The sequence below is a fragment of the Tenrec ecaudatus genome, chromosome 1 (genome assembly GCF_050624435.1).
Source record: "Tenrec ecaudatus isolate mTenEca1 chromosome 1, mTenEca1.hap1, whole genome shotgun sequence".
NCBI classification, from domain to species: Eukaryota; Metazoa; Chordata; class Mammalia; order Afrosoricida; family Tenrecidae; genus Tenrec; species Tenrec ecaudatus.
This window is the reverse complement of record NC_134530.1, coordinates 264,314,046-264,334,720: the sequence shown is the minus strand read 5'-3', so window position 1 is coordinate 264,334,720 and position 20,675 is coordinate 264,314,046. Positions and strand designations below refer to the sequence as shown.

The 20,675-nt window shown below is 40.6% G+C and overlaps 1 protein-coding gene across 2 annotated transcripts in view; it reads left to right on the top strand.

The window, feature by feature from the left end:
- SIPA1L2 (signal induced proliferation associated 1 like 2) overlaps positions 1-20,675 on the top strand; it is a 273,295-nt gene that overhangs the window by 165,172 nt on the left and 87,448 nt on the right. For both annotated transcript variants that reach the window (XM_075532082.1, XM_075532091.1), the window contains exons 4-7: positions 1,814-1,947; positions 4,765-4,953; positions 10,975-11,149; positions 14,974-15,077. In XM_075532082.1, coding sequence (XP_075388197.1) covers positions 1,814-1,947; positions 4,765-4,953; positions 10,975-11,149; positions 14,974-15,077 — 602 coding nt within the window. The remainder of the gene's footprint in view (positions 1-1,813; positions 1,948-4,764; positions 4,954-10,974; positions 11,150-14,973; positions 15,078-20,675) is intronic.

Sequence of the window (20,675 nt, the reverse complement as noted above, 5' to 3'; positions counted from 1 at the left end):
GTAATTGTATTTCTAACAGTCCTCTTGGTTATTATCAATACATTATTATGCCCAAGGAATGTGTTATCATTGATCAAAGGGGGCTTGTTTCCATTATGTAATTCCAGATGATACTAAGTCAGCAGTTCACTTTCTACTCTTAAAATATCTACCTCCTTATCTAGCCATTACCTATTCTTGAGAGGAGTGACAGAGTTTGTCTCATTTTGTTGGAAACAGTTAAGCAGTATTTGTCTTTTCAAGTTCTGACCAGTATTCACTAGTGCCTTTGAGTGACATTTGCTTAAATTAGTGCAGCTATGCTCTATTTCATTGAGTTCATCTTATCTTCTACTTCCTGAATGACCTTTCTTATTTCTTTAAATTTTTGTGTGTGTGGCTTAAATAATAGCATAACAAAGACATTCTCGATACCTGTGGTCCCTCCACTTCCCCCCAAAGTTATAAATGTTCATTATATTTGTTTCTTTGAAATGAAAATTTGAGAATCAAGAAAAAGGTTGGCCCAAATCAAGAAGGTGACATACAAATATGATAAATGTGAAGTCGTGCATCCAGGGTGGAGAAATTGATTTTGTAAGCAAAGCCCTCGGAGAACTGACCCAGCAGCAGCTCATTAGGAAATAAATGAGTAGCACCTGGGGTTTGAGTTTACCACCTGCTTTGCATGAATTATTGGTGTGATGGAGCCGCTAAGAATAGGCATGTACCTTTTTTAGATGCATTAATGAAGGTTTACGTAATTGCTCCCTGTGTTTGTTGTGTGTTGCAATATATTTTAAGTATGGGGTTAGTCTGCTTACTTCAGAGGATGAAGGTTTTGAAGTCGCGATGAAACATATTTGACTGAATTTAGCAGAGTTCACGAACAAAGAAGCTTGGTCAACAATCCAAAGTGACCTTTTCCCAAAGCTGTGTGTCAGCAGCTTCCTGGGTGTGGGTTCCACCGTGGGCTCTCACTGTTGAGAACGGTGGTGGGCATGCAGTGGGCACAGGCTGGTGGAACGGATGAGTGAAACAGGACCTGATAAGGGCAAAGAGCAGCACTGACCTTCCAAACATGGGCTAGTTAGACCCTGTGAAAACAGTTTTACTCTGATATGCGTGGGATTGTTATCAGCAGTGAGTCCTCAGCAAGTGTTTTTGTTTTGCCCTGTTTTGTTTCTAATAAGTGAAAGACTATTAAGGCTATTAAAGGCTCTTCTCAAGAGGCTTCCTGTGTTGGATGGAAACGATGACCACACAGAAATACGTGAAATCTGATTTGTAGTATGAATAAGGGCAATTTCAGCTCAGGAACTTGGTGACTTTTTATGTTTTCTGTCATTTGCTGAATTTTGCTTCATATCGACGTGCTTTGGAGACATGGTGATGAAAGGGTGCTTTTTGCTAACCCTCTGGTCACCTGGATTGATGTGAGTGTCTGATTGCTTAGTTTCACCCTCATTTCATTTACCCAAGAACGTGACCATCCGGATGAAATTCAGTTTTTCACTAATGGCTGACCAAGTGCCCGCGACCCTCATTTGATTTGTAGCAAATGCTTTCTATGAATACGAGTCCTCTGCTAGTAAAATGATAACTTTAAGGAACGTTCTGCTGTTCCTGAGCTAGTAAAATGTAAAACGAGAGAGCAGAGTCACAGATAGTGAGATGCAAAAACACATCTCTTATGGAAACCAAGCACATTGATCTGTTGTGTTTGCTCATCCAACATACATTGGGGACCCGTAGGGCCCTCCTTTAGAAACGCAGTGTGCATGCTCTTGCTCCGTTCTGTTTCCTCTGATTCCGTCGCCCTCTTCTGTTACAGAGCACCAAAACTACTTTGGGATCGATGAAAACCTTGGCCCCGTGGCCATAAGCATCCGGAGAGAGAAGGTTGAAGATGCTAAAGAAAAAGAAGGTTCCCAGTTCAACTACCGCGTAGCGCTCAGGACCAGTGAGGTAAGGAAGCTACTGTGCTTTGCGACTGTCCTTGGGCTGAAGTCTGAAGATCAATAAATACTGTGCTTCGGCAGTATACGTTACATGGCTTTAGGGCAGCAATTCTCAACCTGGGGGTCGCAAGCCCTTCTGGGGTCTCCCGATTCATAACAGTAGCAAAATGACAGTTATGAAGTAGCAATGAAAATAATTTTATGGTTGGGGGTCACCACAACATGAGTAACTGTATTGAAGGGTCACGGCATTAGGGAGTTTGAAAACTACTGCTGTAGGGCATGTTTATCTATTGATATTTTTCTCTTAGGTTAATGCTTCTCCCATTAATTTGTATAATGATCTATATGTATACATTTTTCCATAAGTCAACTTGAGGACATGAAACAACTGACTTCAACTGCGTGCTTATGTTGAAATACCTATTAACAGCTTTAATAACTTAACATTTCTTAATGCTTACCCAAGATCTGGCATTGTTCTATGTGCTTTACATGTATCCCCCCCATTTTATGTGATGCAGCTGACACAGACAATCATAGGCACACAATTGCCCTGCAAGTTTCCTAATTCATGAGTGGGAGAACCGAGCTGTGCCCTTTAGCAGTCTGTGTCCAGAGTTCCCCACACTCTTGCAACATCTCCTGCCCCTCTCTGCTGCAGAGGATGCAATGTCACGGTTTCTAGGGGACTGATGGTTCACCTTCATAACACCTTCACTATGACACCGTGAGTTTGCTTTAAACGTGGCATTGAGTTTTACATTTTATTTTAACTAACTCTAAAGACTGAAACACTTTTGGTACTTTAAAAAGTGAACAGAGTAAGTATTATAAAACTTTCCATGAGGGTTAAATAGTAATGATTGTGAAGGTCACTTTGTATGAACATAGGATAAAATGATACAAACAGAAAGTTTAGGGGCTAGGACAGGATATGATACTAAAATCCTAACACACACACACACACACACACAATCAGATACCCTGGTGTAGAATGTTTGAGTGGGTTTAAATAGCTTTTGTTGTTTTAATCAGCATAGTACCTCTGCCAGCTCCCATTTTATTACATCTAGGAAAGAAATTAATCCCTTGCTGGTATTACTGTGAATCATAAGTGAAATTATTACCGAAATGACACAGTATAGAGCCACATGGTAGAAGTGCTCATTTGTGTAAGGAATTAGATTAGACATGAAATTTAGATGTTAGTCTTTTGGTTCGTGTTAGTCAGATGACCAGCACTGAGTGGTGCAAACAGGTACTGCTCTCGACTACTAGCCACAAGGTTGGTAGTTTGAGTCTGTCTAGAAGGGCCTCAAAAGAAAGAACTCGTCACCTATGGTGGTTGTTGGGTGCCACTATTTTAATTGCTCAGAATTAGATCTGAGGTTTATATTCGAATGAGGATCCTACGCTCTCATGGCACATGACGGGCACACAGCAGATCACAAGTGAATCTCAGGCCTCCTGCCTGGGCGCTCACTGGGTAACCCTGTTCAGCCTGAGGACATCTCGGTGATGGGACTAGAAGAGAAGAAAGGGAGGGAGATAAAAGTGTAAAGCATAGGTTTACAAACTTATTGTTTACAGAGAAACGAGCTACCCAGTTCCTCCTGGTAATTAAAAACTTGTGTACTGTCCCCCGGAATCCAGGAAAATGTGTAGGTATCGGCTTTGCAGGCCCCTGGGCTGCTTTAATGCCCCTGGGACACTGCCTCACCTACTTGGAAACACTGGTGGAGAGCAATGGAGAAAACAGGGAACCTAAGGAAGGGGGGAAGAAAAACAATTATCCCCTTTACAATAATCCACATATGAGACAGAGAATTGTCAAAAATGTCCTCATTTTGCGTTAGCAGTACCTTGTCTTATTCATTCGATACACATTTGATTATTTCAATCTTTGTATGCAAGAGTAAGTCTAAAACTTACTACAGGATCACAGAAACCCATATATATATATATATATATATATATATGATGCTACTGTTTTTTGATATAGCCTCCATCTGGGTGTATATGTGTCCTAAGGTGGTGACTTCATCTCTCTAACTTCCCTGAAACATTCCGTGCTCTCCTATTTACACCACCTCAAACCACAGGCTCAGCACCGCAGAGGGAAACACAGTATGCTCCTGGTCAGTGTTCCGTTCCTTTCGGAGCGAAATAAACTCTGAGGGGTCAGCCCCGAGTTAAAAGGTGATGACGTAATGTTTCTCAATGGAATTCTTATAGGACCGCGCTTGCTACCCTAAACAAATGAGCAGTGTGTTCTCTTAATGGAAAAAAAAATTCTCAGCACAACTTTGCTGGCCTTTTTCTCACTCATGTGATTTTCAGTCTTCATAATAAACACCCGTGTTTGCCCTGTATCCTTTCTGAGAAGCTCTATCAAAATTACCCTCCTGAGATCCCAAATGACAGCCCCATCACCTTCTCTGCTACCTCTCTGCCTTGAATTTAATTGGCCCAATGGGTATCCTCAAAAGCCATTGCTTGATTGGACCTCTCTTTTTTGGAAGACACCGAAGGAGACACAGGCAGTGTCGTACTGAGAGAACCTCTGTCACCATCCACCGATGACCCGGAACTGTTCAACCACGTCTTCTTTGGAGCAAACTTGTGCATCTATGAACTGCATTTCCAGTAACAATGTCCTATTACTTACGTCTGCACTTTTACTACTTGCTCCTTCATATTGAGTGCTTTGCCAGATCAAAAGATAGCCTCCGATCTCTTCTTTTTAAAGGCAACTACAAAATTACATTTCAAATAGGTAACAGGAAAAATTGGTAACCAAACTTTTTACTCCTCTCCACAGCTTACAACACTGAGAGGAGCGATTTTAGAGGATGCTGTGCCCTCCACTGCTAGGCATGGTACTGCCCGTGGACTTCCTCTGAAAGAAGTTTTGGAATATGTCATCCCAGAACTGAGTATTCAGTGCCTGAGACAGGCTTCAAACTCACCCAAAGTCCTGGAGCAACTACTGAAGCTTGATGAACAAGGGGTATGTAGAATGTGGGCTTGGCCTGGACTTTGCATCTGTGTCTAAGCATTTAGAAATTCTCCCTTCCACCTGCTTTTCAAAACTATTTCTTTTTGATGCCACAACGTATTTTCTCCTGCTATTTCCAAAATATGCACTTACTCTACTAAAGAAATATGACCCCCTTATAGAACAACGTCTCCTGCTGAATTGTGACTTCTGTTGTTTTTACCAAGATTTGGGGATGTGGCAGCCAGCAGGATCACATCTGATTGTATAATTATTAGAGGTGTGTAAGTGCCTTGTTCCAGGGTTTAAAAATGTCAAGTTGGCTCTTTTCCTGAACAGAAATTTACTAGTGTCTACTACGTTCAAGGTACAGTGACAAGTGTGCACAGCATGTGCTGGGAAGTTTGAAGATGGCTGAAACCTAGCCTATGAGGGCAGTGGGACCAAAAGCACAATGGCCTCTATAAAAGAACTGATCATAAATCTGGGAGAGTTCTAAATTCTAAATTAAGTGAATGCTTTGGTAAAAAAATATTTTTGGCTGAGTTCATCTCTTGTAAGAAGTTGCATTTTAATTGGGCCTTCAGGCTTGGGTAGGATTTCAAGAGGGAGATAAGGGTGGTTGGCTGTTTTAGAAAACTGTGCCTAATCTAGTTTCTCTTCAAAGACAGGTACTTGTGGGGAGGTTGTAGAAATAAACCAAGAAAGCAAGTGACGGATGCTGGTAAGACCTTGACTTCAGCCTCCAGACTTTCCCTGGATTCAGCAGGCAGCCAGGAACCACTGCAGGCTTTGCCACAGGAGGTGGCGGATCAGAGCTACATTTTACCAAGATTACCCTGATAGGCTAGTGCGGTTAGAAGCTGACGATGACCTGATACTCAATCATGCGATTACTGACATTGTCTAGGAGTGATTTACTGGTGAACACAGCTGGAGGGTAGCCCAGAAGATGGAAATAAGTCTTTTCAGTTGTATATGCAAGATGACTTTAAGAAGGGAAATAGAGGTAGTTTGCCAAGTGCATGCAATGTATTTTCACTGTGAGTGGGTTTGTGTTTAAATGCATGCTTAAAAAAATAGATCATGGCTAAGAATATTTTCAGAATTTCCCAAGGAAAATTCTGTTGCATGTTTTAGAGGGAGTCAGAGTGTTTTGGCTGACTCGGTAGTCATAATTGTGATGAATTCAACCATTTGTTGCTTGCCACGGCTGAGGCTCTGAACGTGATGAAACCGTAGCTGAGCTGTCTGACAAGTTAGCACTGCATTATTGGCGTGAAGCAGGCTCTTTCACATACTAAATGGGTAAGCCCAAGATGTAGACGTTTCAGATGCTGTAGAAACAGCAACCGACTTAAACTAAAATTAACCGTAGTATATACAGAATCAGCTTACTAATATCATGGCTGATAAAGTATGTGGATGTATAAAATATCCATGCAATAGGAAAGCGTTTAGGTAGGCATTTTATTGTGGAGAGAGAGAGCGAGCAGTATAGGCTGGCCCAATTCCTCACAGGTCAAGTAGATTTGAAGGGAAGACCAGTATCCATTAGTTTGTGCAAGGAGCATTAGTAAGAACTTGCTACCATATGATGGGTTCTTTATGCCTTTATGTTTCCAGTAAGTTTTTGTTCTTCATGTAACTTGGAGTAAATCGTTGTACTGCATAGCAGAAGTCAGGTTGATTTGCTTGCCTCTTGGGTGGCATGTGGGGCCCCTCAGGCTGCTGCAGGTGAAGGTCATCGAGGACTCTGTTTTCCCAGCCCTGAGTCAGGAAACCTTCACGGCCCGGAGAGCCATGCAACTAGGAATTCTGTGGCAGAGCAATATTAAGAGTAACGTGGCAGCTACAGCAGACTGGACATAACAATGACGAGCTGGGATGTCGGCACAGCGAGGTATTCTCAAAGCTAGGCCAGAGTGTCAACGATTCAGTATTTCAGCGCTTTTAACAAACACCTATTTGCAGTCTGATTTCAAGGAATTAATGTTTAATACTGGTTCAACTTTGATGCAAATGCAAGCTTTTAATTGTGTTTTCTGAGGAGACAGATGTTCAGTTCTGATATGTAAGCTGTGATTCTCTTGATAGTGTTTAAGCTTAACCATGATATGTTTTCCCTTCCCATGGCTTTTAGTTAATATCTGATCCCCCTATTACATGAAGGAAAGATACTGAATCTCAAAAGGTGACCGTAAAACATGTCATCTTTGAGAGAGTGTGGACAACTTTATAGCATCCTAGTTTCCAAAACGTTGCCTCTTGGCAGTTGCAACACCTCTGCGGTTCCCAGCAGATAATGCCGTGGGTATTTTTTGTTTCTGGTTTGTCTGGTAGTTTTTGTGCTTCTCCATTTGCCTAATAATAAATCTGTCCACTGGGGAATGGGCTAATTTTATATCTTGAAAACTCGCCACCTTCTGCCACACACACACACATGGGCAATTCTATCCTGTCCTAAAGGGTCACTCTGAGTCAGAATTGACCCAATGGCAGTGAGCTGGGTTTTTGATTTGGTCGCCAGGGTTTTCTAATCCTGAAAGGATATTTAACAGATAGCCAGAGTGCGTTCTGCCAGTCCCTCGTGTTGTCAGTTTCTGTTTTCTTGCAGTTAGCTGTGCAGTGTTTCACGTCTTAGTGCTTAGTCACCAACAGGGCTCCTTCAAACTGTGGTTTTCCCAGAAAACACAACCACCTCATTGCCACCGGGTTAGTTCTGACTCAACAGTGGACAGAACAGAGCTGCTTCTGGGCTCTAGAGCTTTCCAGAGGGCAGCAAAAGCCTTATTTTTCTACTGTGGAGTGGCTGGTCTTTGGAACGGCTGACCTCGCAGTTAACATTACAATGTGTAAGCCAATTAGACCACGGCTGCTCCCCCTGAGGCTTAGAGCAGATGACAAATGAAACCTTGATCTGAGAAAAATTACTGTTTTCGTGCACGAAGTGTTGGCGTTTCTAATTTGCTTTGTGCAGTGACCCAGCTGAAGAGTATTTTTCTTTTTGGTATGTGACAGAAGTAGTTGTGCTTGATATTGCATTTAGATTGTTTCCACAAGGTTGTCTATGAGAGAAATTCATGTATCTCTTCTTTGATTAAGTATTTCATTATATTACTATGTTTAGTGGCCTGACAACCATGCTTGGTGTTTGCTCTGAGTCATCGGCAGTATGTATTTATCCTCGGTTCCATTTCCTGGACAGATCATCTGGTGAATTCATCAAAAGGAGTGCGGTGTCCACAAAGCCCTTTCAGACAGAGGCTCTGGAGCTCTCTCCCACAGGCCGCTGGGAAGCTGTCTGTTGAGAGCTTTGAAATCCGATTTAACCTCATTCCCATAGTCCAGGACCGTGTTGCGTGAAAGCTTGAATCCTGTTCACTGGTAGGATTAGACACAGTTAGGTTGGCGGAAACTCGAGGCATGCAGTTGTCAGGAGGCAAATGCCAGTAAACAGAAGTGTCCAGTCATGTGTCTCTTCCCTGAATCTGAGTCCACAAGAAAGATCCAGGACACAAGACTCAAGAAATAGCTTCTTTGATTCACCAGAATGGGGCCACACCGTTGCTGGATCCACTATACTACAGGGTTCCTTCACCAGGAAGTAGACATGTGAACAAAAGGAGGTATAGCATCCTACTGAGACTCCCAAGGCAGCCCGGGAGAAGCTAAGGTGTGCCCTGGAGAACAGACTCTTCCTCAAGGCCAAGGGACACTGGAGGCCAAGATGACACATGCATGAGGCGCCCAGAGCGTAGTGTAGCATGGCGCTGACAGGGCTCTGTGATGAGCCACAGAGGGTGGAGCAGAAGACTTGTGAAAGGACAGCCACCAGGGCAGACAAGATCTGCAAGTCAGAGTTCTTTGATAGAGGATTTAGTTCTAGATTTAGAACAGTAGGTGGTACGATGCATAGACACTCATGACCTATGGGATATTTGAAATGTATATGAATTTGAAATGTATTTGAATATATTTTTTGCCAACTCTCATTAAAGTGAATAACTAAGTTGTACAGCTGAAGATCTCTTCAGTGAGCATAAGAAAAGTTAAGTCCCCTCACTGTCCATCTGTGAAGCAGTCAGGAGGGTTGGCAATAATAACAGTAGTGTAGACGCCCCCAGTTACTGAGACCTTCAGCATCCAAGGTAATTATTGCTAATTATGGCTGTTTCCCAAATGTACTTAGGATCCTGATGTGTTTTCTGAACTCAGGATTCATTAATATTTATTAATATAAGGTGCTTTATTATTTGTAATGATTTTCAAGCACCTGCTCTGTTTCCATTAAATATGAATCAGCTTCAAATGTTCATAGAAAAATATCCATTCCTTTTAATTCCATTTTCCCACAAACTTTTTTTTAATACCCTTCATATGGTATCACTTTTATTTGGAAACTTGTGCGATCAGAAATAGTTATTCCTCTGGATGAGTGACATTCCTCTCTTTCTTGGCCCTACTAATTACACGCTGGATGCTTACATACCCCATCTCATGTCCTCACGGCCCAGGTACAAAGCACTCTCTTCATTGTGTGACGGAGAAGCTACGGCTCTGCAAGAGCCCAAGACTGTGTTCCTCACCCGGTTATTATCCAATGCGAGCTGATTCACTCAGGGCTGGACTGCATCAGAGCGTAGTGATGGCTGACTCAGCCTTCCGCCGTCTGCATTTCGCCTGATAGGCAATGAAATGCGCCCTGCAGCTTCCTAGACTGCCCACGCAGTTGACGTTTTCCTTCCCCTCATATCATGTTGTCATTAGATGATGTGGACGAGCCTGCTTCCGTCACTTTCTTGCTCTAGGAAAATGAGTATCCTTTTGCCTTATTTTACTGATATTGTCCGTGATCAATCTTGACTGAGGCTCTAGGTAAAGCCTGGTACTAAAACGTAACAGTATTATGAATTGTCTGGGAAGCCCAGATTGTTGGTGGATTGAGAGTCTGATCTGGTGAGTGAGAGGTGGTCCCTCGTCGGGAAAAGTAGGCACGCTGGGGAAATGCCCGAGAGTCCCTGCTGCCCGCAGCCCCCTGCGAAGAAGCGAGGACTTCCACTCTGAGAGGCAGAGCACAACAAGAACTCTCGATGGCTATGAAAACTCCTTGTTGTGCATTTGGTAGATGTTTTCTTTCAAAACAGCAGAAGATGGATTAAGTGCTTATAATTGTTCAGCCAGTTACTTTCATAAGAAACAAAGCATTTTATTTGCATACTCATACGTAAATCTCTTTTCTAATAGACTGTAATCTGACATATTTTTTTCCTAACAGCCTTCTATAGTATTATATACATTGAAATAAAAAGCACATGGTGGGAATGAGGAAGTAAGGGGGGATGAAATTGGCAGTGCTTACTTCTGACTAGATAGACAGTGCTAATTACTGCACGGTGTGTGGAAGACTTACTCGTTCCATGCTTTTACTTTTAAATAGATGCTTGAACTTGGTTTTTGGACACCTGGCTAACACTGTGTGACTCGACCATGTAGTGCAATTTTAGGCTTCTGACAGTTATCCAGCTGTACTTCTGGTTGCTGGCTTTATGACAGGCATACTTTGTTTAATTGTGCGTCTCTTTATTGGACTGCACAAATAGTGGGTTTGTTTGTTTTTCAATTGAAGGTTTGTGGCAACCGTGGCTCAAGTAAATCAATCAGCAACATATGCTTATTCTTGTCTCTGTTTCACATTTTGTTAATTCTCACAGTATTTCAAACAGGTTTTATGTGAGTACACACTACAGAAGAGCAGCGTAAACGTAACTTTTATATGCACTGGGAAACCATCAAATTCATGTGACTTGCTTTATTATTGCAGCGGTGTGGAACCAAACCCACAGCCCTTCTGAGACCTGACTGTGCATAGCATCAAAGACACGATGGTCACCCACTACTGCGCTGCTGCTTTGCTCATGGAGACGGTCCTGGCATGCTCACCTAACGCTGAACTTCTCTATTTTAAAACTTACTCTAAGTGACCGTATCTCATAGTCCTTGCCAACTAATTGCTTTCCCCCCTCATTTCAGCTGAGCTTTCAGCACAAAATCGGGATCCTTTATTGCAAAGCCGGCCAGAGCACGGAGGAAGAAATGTACAACAATGAGACAGCGGGGCCAGCTTTTGAAGAATTCCTTGATCTGCTGGGCCAGAGAGTACGCCTGAAAGGATTTAGCAAATATCGAGCTCAGCTAGACAATAAAAGTAAGATGATGATTTTTGTGTGTGCAAGTTTAATTCTCAAAAGATAGGCAGACCATGTGAATAAATCTAAGCCAGTGATTCTTGAGCCCAGAACAGCCGAGCAAGCGTATTCAGGCTCGAGTTTACATTTCCTCCGGTGAAGAGAGAAAACACATTTCTCAAGGGACCAGGCTTCGCATTGTATCATAAGCTCAAAAAGTCAATCATATTTCCTTTGTAACACCAATAGCGAAATAGCCTGGCGTCGCTGGAAGAATCTTTTCATATCTTCTTCTGTCTCTGGCCTCGCCTCTTCTGTAGCCTCTTGTTCTAGAGTACCATGCGCAAGCACTGCTTCCATTTCTAAGAGACAGAGTAGCCGGAATGCAGTCATTTATGCCTTGTCATCAGGCTTATTAAGTTAGTTTCAGGATTCAGGATGTTCACTGGGGGGTTGGAATAGTGATTGCAAGCCTCTGATTTTTCAGTGTCATAAGCCAGGTTTCCCTGAGGAATGGGCCATTTAAAAGCATATGCTCTCAGTCTTCATGATCTACCCAACTATATGGTTTATGATTCTCATAAATTCTTTATCTTTCTTAATTTTTATTTGCAGTGATATTTATTTAGTTGCTATCAGCACTTAAAACACCAAGGAAGGTAATTTTGCTGGTTCTTTTAATGAAAACGATGAGCAGGTAGATTATGAAACTGGAGTCTTGGCTTCTAGGCCACTCTCAGCTGGAGGAAACTTGAAACAGAAAGAAGTGTCGTCAGGGAGTCTGGGCGACAGAGCCCGGATGAAACAAAGGTGGCCAGATGAGCACGAGGCTTGCTTCTGCGCACTGTTCTCTCGGTGTTTGCAGGTCCTCCTCAAAAAGTCAGGTCCGTTTGACTATCATTAGTACCTTTTGAGTGGTCCAAGTCATAGGCATCTGTTTTGAGTTCCCAGCCTTTAGGTTTGTTTTGAAAGTTATGTTACAGTATACCACAAGACCCGGAGGCAGAGTTAATTGATATGTAGATCATAGCGTATCTCTATATCTGTCAGGTTTGCAACTTATCTAGTGCATGGAACCCACATTGCATATACCTTAGACATATACCGTATATACTCGTATAAGCTGATATTCGGCTGATATTCGGGTCAGCTTATACGCGAGTTTATACAGTAAGTTTTAGCACATAGTTCATGACATAGCATGCAAAATACAAATATATATTTGAAGTTGATCAATGAAGCCTTTTCCGAGTTTTCTTAGCTTTCCCCCTCCCTGATACTCTGTGTCTGGAGCTCCCAGAGAAGAATAGCTTTCCTCAGGAGCACCTCCTGTTTGCAACTCCGTGCACTCCTGTTTGGGACAAGTAGGTGTCACCTCTCCTAAAGGGGATGGATTATGGAACTGTTTTAGAAGTCCTAATCTAGACATTCAAAAACATAAATAATACCGACATGTCCTGAAATCAGTTTTGAGTTTTGTGACTTTGGAGAGACCGTTGATGTAGAGGTGGCACTAAGCACCATTGCTATGGAGATGAAACCAAAAGCTCTAACTCTGGATGTGTTGACTCTAACAATGAACAAATATTTAACTTTGTTCATATGCAAAGCATTTTTAGGCACACTGATGGATGCAAAGAAGGCTAAGACACAACCCCATTACCAGAGAAGTATGTTTCATAGAATTGTCACACAAAGTGTGTGATTTATGAGCAAATAAAAATATTTCTTCTTTGATTTAGGAAAATCATATTCTAGTTTAAAACTGTTATCAAACATCGGTCTCAGTTTCCTCACTAGCAAAATTCAGCACATCAGGCTAGAGTATTTTGGATGTCTTCCACCTGTGAAATGGATGGCTTCATTCTTAAGTACAAAATGGAATAGAGTCAGGACACTGGATGTAAGCTGTTAAGCAGAGAGGGGGGTGCACTTTGGGCCAGGGCCCTGGACAATGGCCTATCTATTTTTGAGTAGAAATATTCTCAGCAAAGCCATGAATAGGCTTGTCAGCTTGCACACTCCATTACCACTTATGATTGAGTTAAAAAACTAATAGGATTATTAATTTCAAAAGTTCACTTTTTCATATCGTTTGGGATAGATAGACATCACATTTTCCAAAAATACATTTTCCATCTTTGCAATTTCCTGAATCTGAAACCTGTTCATTAGATACTAAAGGTATCTGTCAGCACTTCCTCGACTAAATTTTGACCATCTAGTGTCATGGTGTCAAAATGGGAATAATTGAATAAAGCTGAGCAGTTTCATCATTTCACCTTTAGTATTGTTATCTGTGATCCCGTTATCACCAAAGAGCTTTTATATTTGTTTACTTCCAAACAAATATATAATATCAAGGTGCTGAGCAAAGAGAATCAAAATGGGATATTACCTTCTAAAGAGTCCTCTGGAAAAAACAACAAATATGCTGGCTCTGCTTAATGAATACTTTAAAAAGAAAATACTTTCATGTTAGGAATAGTTGGCATACAGATTATTAAATGAATGTGGACTATATTTAAATTGAGATTTATCTATATTGATCATGTTAGATACTTTAAGTAGCCCCTTTATTCATGAAATCTCTTCTGTGAATACCTCTTCAGAGTTTCCAAATATACCAAATGATATTTTTCTTGCTAGAGAATTTTCAGAACCACCTCTGAGTCACACATAAATAATGGAAAGAAGAGCATACTATAAGAATTAAAAAGAAAATAATAAAGGAAATGAAGCTTTTCTTTCAATTCCCTGAATAAAAATGTAATTTTTAAAGTTTTAAAACTTTCATCCAAAATGACTACTCTTTGGAGAAGTAATTTCAAATAAACAGAGTTTTAAAAAGGTGCTATTGAGCAACATAATTTCTCACTGTTTAAACGGTGGAAAAATAAGCACAGATCTGAAGTAAAAGTCAGGAGAAGTAATCTACACTCTGTGTGCCTGATTCCCATATATTTTTGTGTTTCCTTTTACTCACATCTAAAATGATTCGACAATGTGCCCCCCCGCAGTTATTACTTAGATTTTTGATAGTTTCTGTTTCAGTCCTTATGCCTGAAACTAAATCTGAAGTAATCTCAATAGTAGTACAAATGGGTTTTGAATTTACAAAGAACCTGGCTTTTCAAAAGGTGACAAAGTTCAAATGTCAGATTGTGTTGTTTTTTTTTAATAAAACATATGTCAGTGTATTATAATAATAAGAGATCATATCACATTCTTTCTCCATTTTCTTAGTTTGTGTGACTATATTGCTTGCTCTATATAAAGGAGGAAAATAACTACATCACTCATTAAAATAATTCTTTTTAAATACCTATTTGTTCCATTCCCATAGTCAGTCTACTCAATGTCATTTTATTGGTGTCCGAGAAAAAACCAAATGCCCAATAATAGCTAAGTAATAACTATGCATGAGCCTACAAAAGGATGGGGGAAGAATAACTACTGGTTAGTCAACACCTTCAAATAATTGCCCCAGACCCGCACTGGTACCTCTAGCTCCTTTCTTCCTCCGCTTTCCTCCCCTCCTCATGGCAGGAGAACCTGACCCAGCAGAGTCCAGCAGAGTGGGCCACCGGAGTCAGTACAGTGAAGACAGAATAAAAGAGTGTGTGTGAAACCAAAGCTGGGGGAGAGCAGATGAAGAGAAAACGGGACACTTAGAGACAGACATGATGGGGAAGGAGTCGGATGATCTAGTTTTAAAACATTTGGAGGTTAAGATTTTTGTTTTTTTCCAGTTAAACTGGCTTGAGAACAATGACCTTTTAAGTGAAAAACTGTACGTTTTTTATTTGCCTAACATATTTTTGTAATTCATCTTTGTCTTTAGCTGATTCTACAGGAACCCATTCCCTCTATACCACATACAAGGACTATGAACTCATGTTCCATGTGTCAACTCTGCTGCCCTACATGCCCAACAATAAACAACAGGTATGTCTTCCCCAGCCTGCATTCTCTCCACCATAAGCTCTCAGACTAATTTGCCTGCTGCTTCCTTTCAAAAAAGAAAAACAAAAATTACTCCGTGCCACCCCTCATAACCCACCCGCCAGCCTAGCAATTAAAAACTTGGGTACTATAATTCATAATCCAGGAAAAAGAATAGGTATTTACTTCTGCAGTCCCCCTGGATCATTCCAATGCCCCCCTTCCAGGAGGGGATGTATCATCCATTTGGGAAACAGCATTCTGTACCCAAAGCCAAACCTACTGCCATCTAATTGATGCTGACTCAGCGTGTCACTCTGTAGGGTTTCTGAGACTACATTTTGGGGCCCAGACAAGGAGCAGCCGATGGCTTTGAACCACTGCTTTGGCAGTTAGCAGCCCAACTAAATCTCACGTCAATCTGTTGAGGACACAAAGAGTTCCAGAATTTATGAAGAATCGTTTGTGTTTGCTCTTTTCCTTGAATAACCTTAGTCATTTTTAGTTGTCCTATTATTGTAAGTACCATTGCACAAGTTTTCTATAGTTTTTCTTCTAGAACTTAGAAATTCTTCCGTAGCTTTGTTGCTTAAGAGACAAAACTTGAGAGTAAGTCGGCATCAACAATATTATTACAAAAAGGCCAGTTACATGACTTAAACTAAAGTTTTTACATAAGGGTAAATACCTTATGTGTGCAAAAGGTTATTTGTAATTTGTACAATTAGTTCAATAATTCTTCCCCCAATTTTTATTAGAATTATTGACATTTTTTTCTGAATTGGCTTTTTTAGAGAGAAAAAAGTGATACCCTTTGAAGGCAGCTACTTGCTAAAAACTAAGAAACTTTAAAAGATTGAATAATACATACAACATGAAATAATTTATGTAATAACATTTTAAAATACTATAAACTGAGTGGACCCCGATTTTTGCAATGATTAGTAATTCTTTACCACTCGCCACTCCTGCTCCCACTCCCACCCCTAATAATATTTGAAATGCCATGTCTCCTCTACCTGGGAGCTCATTAGGACATTGAGCATCATTAGGGAGACCGAAGGATCATGGGATAGAAGCACCTCCATTTCACATCTTATCTGAATCTCGTAGGCTAGAGTTGACATTTCTTTAGAGAACAGTGACTGCCTCAGATTCTGAAACCTGATTTGTCGAAATTTTTTCAGCTTACTCAGGATCTCACAACAGATTCATGGCATGGTTTAATTTCAGTGTTTTGATTGAATTTTTATCACCTAGAATTAAAACAATCTGCTCTCATATTTCACAAACATATGCGCCTAATGTCATATAATTGTTCCTTCATTGCTCTAACCATATTAAAGTACCAAAGGTTACCTAGAGATGCTCAGTAAGTATTTGTCAAATGAATGCAATGAAATGTGCCAAGACATTACTCTTTCTTTTTAACACAAAATTCTATGAAGGATGTAAAAAGGGGCATCTTTCAAAAAGAACCGGAGCGGCAGCCTGTACTTCCTCCCTCACTACAGCTGACGAGCTTGGCCTCTGATTCAGAACCCGGGCCCTTGCTCCCTCTTTTCAATCCTCTTCTTTGGTCATCGCTACGCCTGGATATAGTTCGGAGATGGGGTTTGTATGTAGTTTATGGGATGGGTTTTCAATCACTAGATCCATGTATCTACTTATATATGTGCTTCAACCTAAGCGCTTACATTTTTGGAATAATGCCAAGTAGTGCCAGTGACTATGAAGCTTAATTTGCACGGGTCAATTTGTCTAGCAGATACTTGTGAATTCTTCAGTAATTAAACTCAATGGGGGTTGTTGCCTAGAAAACTGTTAGGGCTTACTTACACCAAGATCTGTCAGGACTGTGGCAGAAATTTAGCAGTGCCTTTTGTTCCCAGTCCCTGAGTATTCAAACCACAAAGTCCTTCTATGTCCCTAACTATTTGACTCCCTGGGCTCTAGACTGTATTGGCCCTATCTCTCACATGAGGAAAATACAGTCGGGCTTGGGGGCCAGGGAGGAGTGCACAGTGCACAGAGGGAGGTTTCAAACTCAGCATCATTGTTGTCAGAGAAAAACCCTGCCCCCTCTTCATGTATGGAAATGAAAATCTGAGGTTTTACAAATTGTTGGCACCCGACTTTATTTCACTGAAACTGCCCTTGAAAGATCCTGCACACAAAAGTCAGGAGAACTAAGACTTGAGAAGTATGCGTGTGGGTCTGTGTCTATAACAAGGATCTACATGTGACCTCCTCCCTGGGGGATGGACAACAGAGAAGGAGGTGAAGGGAGACTCCGGATAGAGCAAGATATGACAAAATAACAATCTATAAATTATCAAAGGCTCATGAGGGAGGGAGGAGCGGGGAGGGAGGGGAAAAAAAGAGGACCTGATGCAAAGGGCTTAAGTGGAGAGCAAATGCTCTGAAAATGATTAGGGCAAAGAATGTACAGATGTGCTTTATATAATTGATGTATGTATATGTATGGATTGTGATAAGAGTTCTATGAGCCCCTAATAAAATGTTAAAAAAAAAAGAGAGAGAGTTTTAAACATTCCCAAGCTGGCGATTAAACAAACAAAACAACTCTGTAAATGGAGACTCCACAGTGTGAACACTGTAACTCAAAGACTTCTCTAGTTAATTTTGTAAATATTTTTTACAATTTTAATTTGTGATAATCTGTGCCATTGAAAAAAGTATTTTGAGGAAACGGATATAAAAGTGAAATATTTTAAATAGGAGAGGGATAATCACTAATTCTTTAATATTATTTTTCCCTTATCATTTAAATTAACAACATTTCGCTAATTCTGGGTTGTCACAGAGCGTTCTGTTTGTAGATGAAGGATACCCCTGTGTGATCTTGCTACATGGACTTTTCAGATTTGCTGTGAGTTGTGTCTTGAACTCTTAGCAAACCTCTAACTTACCACACTTGTGCCCACAAATTATGTCGGATCAAGATGACTTCGTGATTATATATTGGGCTGTTAACCACAAGGTCAGCAGTTCAAAACCACCGTGGCAATTCTACCCTGTCCTGTTGGGTTACACTGTGAGTCAGAATTGACTTGAGGGCAGTAGGTCTGAAATGACCAGCTGAATTAAAGAATACCATTTGAAAGCACAGCATTGAGCCGCGTTAACGTGTCTATATCTGAATTGTACCTGTAACCCTGGCCTCACTGTTTCGTAACTGTTGGAGTGGCCCAGATTTGTGTATATTAGATCATATTTCTAATGTTTGTTCTTGTAATAAATCCAGCTGAAAGCTGATTCCAAGAAATATTAAGCATTTTTAGAGAGTTCGCCAACGTTTAATCTATGGACTATCTCTAACATTAATGAAGGAAAACTGTGTGGACTCGGAATGATAAGAAGCCGTGCTCCGTTAGGGCCCGTTTGGCAGTCACACCCGCTGTCCCAGCACTGTCTCCCCTGTGAGTTTCTAGTTTCCATACTCGAGAGACAACTCCTGTTTACAGGATCATGGCTGTTATCAGTGGAAACAATTTTACAAATTAACTGGTCTGGTGGTTTTCAACTTACACTTTGGCAGAAAACTCTTCCTTCAAACTCTGGTCTATTAAATAGATAAGGAAGCACTGAGCCCGGCACATAGTAAACTTCTCTATTTTTAATACGCGCACAAAGTTGGAACTGCTCGGGTTGGCAGGATATCAGACTCCTATGGAGTTATCTAAAGATTACACCAGAGATAACATTTGAGAGGTACTGATTTTATTTAAGTTCAACTTCTTCCATGTATAGAAACTCAATGAGAAGATTACAATCTAAGGACCAAGGTCTAGACCTTGTGATTGATTTTATGGAATATAATTATATTTTTGTACTAAATTCTGAGTTCATCTTTTAGAATTTTAAACCTTGAAAGATAATCATTAAATAATGCAATTTTCTCTTTGGCCCAAGCTAGATTAATTTCAGATGTTGCCTCTTTTTGAAAATAAAAGACCCTGAGGTCAGCCTTCGCCAGCTCCAAATTAGCCTGCTCTTCCTTTCTCTTCACTCAGAGAAACCTGCTGCTTCCATAGCCTGATTCCCCACCCCATTCCTTAATTATTTTTTATTAAGTTAAAAAAACATTATTACAATTGAATTGTAGCCTGTATGTAGAAGGGAATGGGTGCAGTCCAGTTGAACTTCATGCATCACTGGATCCAGCTAATGTGTCTCCTGACCGTGGGTTGTTTTCATTTGCTTTGGGTTGTTGCACAAAAATCACAACTGGTTCTGCACAACCCTCCGGTCTGCTGAAGGGACTGAGAGCAGATCCGAAAGTGGCTATTTCTGTAACAGCTGCACGCTTTGGTTGTGGGAGTGGGTGAAGAATCACATTCCCACTTTCCTTGTCTCACCAAAAGCTTATTCCTGGTTCACGGGTTAAACCAGGTGTTGGAAATCTAGTAGAATGAACTGTATAATACATTATATATTAATCACTCTTGTAGTTGAGAAGACACTCAGCGTTTTTCCCCTCTTGGAACTGGAAGTAGCAGAGAAGGATTGACAGTCTTAGATGAAGGCATTTTTAAAATGTCACGAAGATATTAATGCTGGAGAGATGTTGGTAACTGGACGTATTCTCTCCTCATGTTTGTCAGGCTACATTTGTTTAATTCGCCTCACCTTTGCCTCTTCCCCTTCTGGGCTCTGTGCAGAGTGTCGTTGACTATATAAAAAACATAACTAAATGTTACAGAAAACACAACTTTATCAGGGCATTCTTTAAGAAATTTAATGAAAAAAAATGAAATTTAATGATAGGCATAAATATTTTAAAAATTCAATGAATAGTGACTAAAGGGTTAGTTTTTATTTTATTGTACTTCAAATAGCTTTATGCTTTCTTTTTTATTATGGTCTATGGTTATATAATATGATTAATGTAATTCATATTACCATATTGCATATCTAAAATATTGAATTGGAAAATGTATATTTGTTCACAACAATACAGCTGTTTTGAAACTAAAACTCAGAAAAAAATAGATTTTATAGTTCTTAATGAATACCTTCCCTCACTGGTTCCCCCCACCCCCCTACAAACCATACTGTGTGACCATGGTTGGATTAACTAAACTGTCCTATAAACATTTTGGCCCATTTAACAAAAGGAATGACTATACTTAAAAAGGAAAAAAAAATATCACTTTGGACTCTTGTCAAGGTTACCAGTTTCCTTGAACATGCACTTTAAATATTCCTGTGATGGACTAGAGAATGGGGTCCAACGTTTTTCTTCCAGAAGAAAAGAAATTGGAAAAGAACAGATAGCTTTCCAAATTGCTCTAGAGTAATGGCAACAGTAAAGGCTGACTCCCGGATCAGTCTAAGCCCTAGGCGCATAAGCCCTAGGCGCAAACTTGAGAAGACTGGCTGGCATAAAGTAACAACCCACTGTCCACCCTGCCAGGAGGAGCCAGACTCCACTGCCTGCCCTTGAGCATTGTCAACTTAGTTTTCCTGTAGGAAATCTCAGAATTCCTGTGTGAAGTTTTCTTTAGACTACAGATAGTCATAGGCACTGATTAATGATTATGCTATATATATTTCAAAATTCAGACAATAAGGTGT